Genomic DNA, 3,606 nt, shown 5'->3' on the forward strand with positions numbered 1-3,606 from the left:
CCAAATGTACCCTTACTTCAGAACTTGTCACTCTGCCCAGAGGGAATTGTTAATGATAATGATTCATGTGTTCATATTCTCCTCTGCCGTTCTTGTCATCCCAGTTTGAACCGACATCGATTACCACCCACAGCCATTGCCAATGATTTGTATTTTGGTCCAGTACCTCCCTGTCTTCGTGATCTTACTTTGATTGAGGAAGCTTTAATAGCCAGATGTCATGCGAAAACTTGGATTATTCATTTGCATGACGATTCTGCAACAAACTCTCGTGCTACTGGAGCAGCCTTCTCCTCTTCTAATCCCACCTCTCAACGAGCACTGAGGGGACATGTTATTGTATTTCCAGCAAAGCCTGAAGCTCTCTCTCGCTTCTTGCCTCCACCCTTGGGAGAGGTGGTAACTGCAATGTGTGTCGTCTTTGTGGGTTCCACAATGCCCACAAAGGATTGGCTAATGAAAAATGCTCGTCCCTTGTTAGTGCGACGTGAGAAAGTGCGACTGGCATTAGAATGGTTGACTTCCAACAACCCCTTGTATGCTGATGTGATTTTGCAAAATTCATGTTTAAATGAGCTTCCACTTGATGATATCGCACCCGTGCCCATTGAGCAGCATGAGAACACTGTGGCAGGTGAAGCCCAAGGTGCACGTTATGATCATTCACTCAGTGATGATCCAATGCTCAATGGATCCAGGCTTGAACAGGACAGCATTCTACAAAGTGTGGTTGTGACAGACATTGATATGCAAGGGTCAAACACTGCTGAAATGGCTGCTGCTGCAATTCGCCATCTCAAACGTCCAAATGGTGAGATTGGGAGCCACATTCAAGTGGGTCATTCTTCTGACCCTGTGAACCACTATTCAGATCCTCATTTATTACCACTATTGTACCCCACATTGTTCCCTTATGGAATTGGAGGTTTTCATCTGTCTAGGAGAACTCCCTTGAGCTTAGAGAAAATGGCTAAGCACCTTTTTGCCCTCTCTGATCAAAGGTTTCAAGAACATTATTCTTTTCTTTTTCTTGTCTTCAACATCATTCAGCGACAAAAGACTTCTCTTCACAGCCGATTGAAGACAACACACCGAAATTTTGATCGGGTTGCTAATAGCATCTCTCAAATATCTGCTCAGACTTTTGATGCCACTCTTGCACGATTATCCAATGGAGGGCATTTTTTGCCACAGAGTGCTGATGAGCATGCTATTTTCCAATTGATGAAAGATGTCTCCCTCATTACATCCAAAGTACCTGGTTCCCAAAGTGCACGTGCACAGATGCAAAATGAGATTCGTGCCCTAATTGTTGACCGTGGTCCTCCTAGCTTCTTTGTGACCATTAATCCAGCTTGTCAGAGACCAGGTTGAGATGAGGGAAAGTCTCCATGGCAGAGGGCTTCGGCCTTAGCGATTTATGCCAGGAGTGCTGTGCCAAGTAACACGTCTGTGCCCTAACTTACTAACTGGCAACCAGAACTGAAGGGGGGTAAACTCTAGTCGATTTTATTACTGAAGTGTAACCTATGTACAAGTTGGATATATATATAGTTACAGCGAAGACGGGTCCGCAAATGGCGGAGCGGAGCTAACGGGGTTAAACATTAGCTGACTGAATATTACTGACAAGTTGGGTTACGGGGTTAACAGAAAGGCAGGCAATAACCCAGAAACGGAAAGGAGGGATAGGCCCGAAGGTGGGCTCTGCAGGGCAGGCGAGTGTATTGCCCAGCGGAGGCAGGAGTGCGCTAGCAGACGTCGGAGCTGTCTGGAAGTCTTCGGGGCTCCGTACTTAGGGAGGCGTAGGTAATAAATTGAAAGGAGGGGGTGGTGACCATTGAGGGGTACCGAGGGGATTGCGGAATACGGGAGCTCCGAGGTTAGTGAAGAAGGAGCGGAGGTAGACCGGAGGGATCGGAGGTACCGGAAGTCGTTGGCTGGGGATGGATATGACAGTATCCCCTTCTTAGGCCTGAACCCTTGAAGGCCCAGAATTAGTAAGGTGAGGGGAGCTGTACTTACAGAAAGAAAAAATGAGAAAATGGAAACAGAAGTGAGGAGTGGAGGGAAAAGGAGAAATGGGAGAGGAGTCAGGGTTCCTAAGGAGCTTTGGGTCCAGGCTTATCTGGGTACCGAGAGTGGAATGCTTCGACGAGGTCGGAGGCGTGATTGAGTTCACCAGCAAGGAGCCATTGTGTCTCCTCGTCGGTCCCTTCATAGCCTAGCCACTTGACCAAGTAGAGCAACATGTTGTGTCTACATCGGTCGATTTTGGAGTCGAGTATCTCCTCGATCTCGTACTCCATCTCGCCTTCGATTTCTACGGGAGGCAGAGGTGGCTGGTGGCGGTTCGGAATGATGTTCGGGATGGAGGGTTCGATCTGCAAGACATGGAATACCAGGTGAATGGCTCGCATGTTTTCTGGCAGGCGGAGAGTGAGGGAGTGAGTTCCAATGCGGGCGATGATCTCGAATGGACCGAGATTTTTCTCGGAGAGCTTTTTGGAAGGTCGGGTGGAGCAGAAATACTTGGCCTTTACATAGACTGAGGTTCCTACTTCAAAAGCTGGGGCAGGACTCCGACGGGAGTCTGCCAGGCCCTGATAACGGATCTGAGCGAGATGCATTTCCTCATGAAGGAAGTGGTGGAGGGAGTCAAGATCTACGGAGTACTCTTGGGCGCGTACTGATGTCAGGTCTCGCTCTGGGTGAACGGTGATGTTCGGATGGTAGCCTTTGTTGGCGAAGAACGGGGAGACGCCTGTGGTGGCATTCGGAGCGTTGTTGTATGCGAACTCTGCGAGAGGCAGGAGTTCGGACCAATTGTCCTGCTGGTAGTTACTGTAGATGCGCAGGTACTGCTTGAGCGTCTGGTTCATCCGTTCAGTCTGACCGTCTCCTTCCAGATGATAACCGGAGGTGAAGTGGAGGCAGATGTCAAGGGCCTTACCAAGTGAACGGAAAAAATGAGAAACAAACTCCGGACCCCTGTCGGAGGTGATGTGGGAAGGAACTCCGTGCTTGGAGAACACATGGAGGAGGAAGAGCTTGGCCAGTTCCGGAGAGGTGATGGTGTCGTGGGTAGGGATGAAAATGCACTGTTTGGACAGGTGGTCCACGACGACCAAGATGGAAGTGAATCCGGAAGAGGAGGGTAGCTGTTCGATGAAATCCATGGAGATGGAGTTCCAAGGACGTTCAGGGATGGGGAGTTGTTTGAGTAAGCCATAAGGCTTATGATGGGGGACTTTGGCATGGGCACAAGAAGTGCAGGAGGATACGTAACTCTTGACAAAGTTACAGATGCCCGGCCAGGTATACTCATGACGTACTAGATCCAGAGTCCGGTTTTGACCGAAGTGTCCGGAAAGTTGGTGGTCGTGTTTGTCTCGCAAAATGCGGAGATGGAGATTGTTAGAATCCGGAACGTAAATGCGGTTGTCCAGCCTTAAAAGGCCTTCAGCATCAACGGACCAGCAGGAATTGGGGAGGTTGGGGGAAGCGAGATGAGAAGAGATTGTGGTGTCGGAGGAGAGGGAGGCTAAAATGTCTCGATGAAGAGCCTCTGTGTCGATGAGTACAGCTGCCCGGATTACTGTGGCA

At 49.3% G+C, this 3,606-nt stretch overlaps 1 protein-coding gene across 1 annotated transcript; it reads left to right on the top strand.

The window, feature by feature from the left end:
* Window positions 1-204: 204 nt before the first annotated feature.
* On the top strand, window positions 205-978 carry EI90DRAFT_2846832 (uncharacterized protein; the record flags this gene model as incomplete). Its single annotated transcript, XM_039053720.1, has 1 exon — window positions 205-978. A coding segment is annotated over one exon (774 nt), but the record flags the coding sequence as incomplete, so codon positions are not given.
* Between the last annotated feature and the right edge of the window lie 2,628 nt (window positions 979-3,606).

The sequence above is a fragment of the Cantharellus anzutake genome, assembly GCF_015039405.1.
Source record: "Cantharellus anzutake strain C23 chromosome Unknown EI90scaffold_35, whole genome shotgun sequence".
In the NCBI taxonomy this organism is placed as follows: Eukaryota; Fungi; Basidiomycota; class Agaricomycetes; order Cantharellales; family Hydnaceae; genus Cantharellus; species Cantharellus anzutake.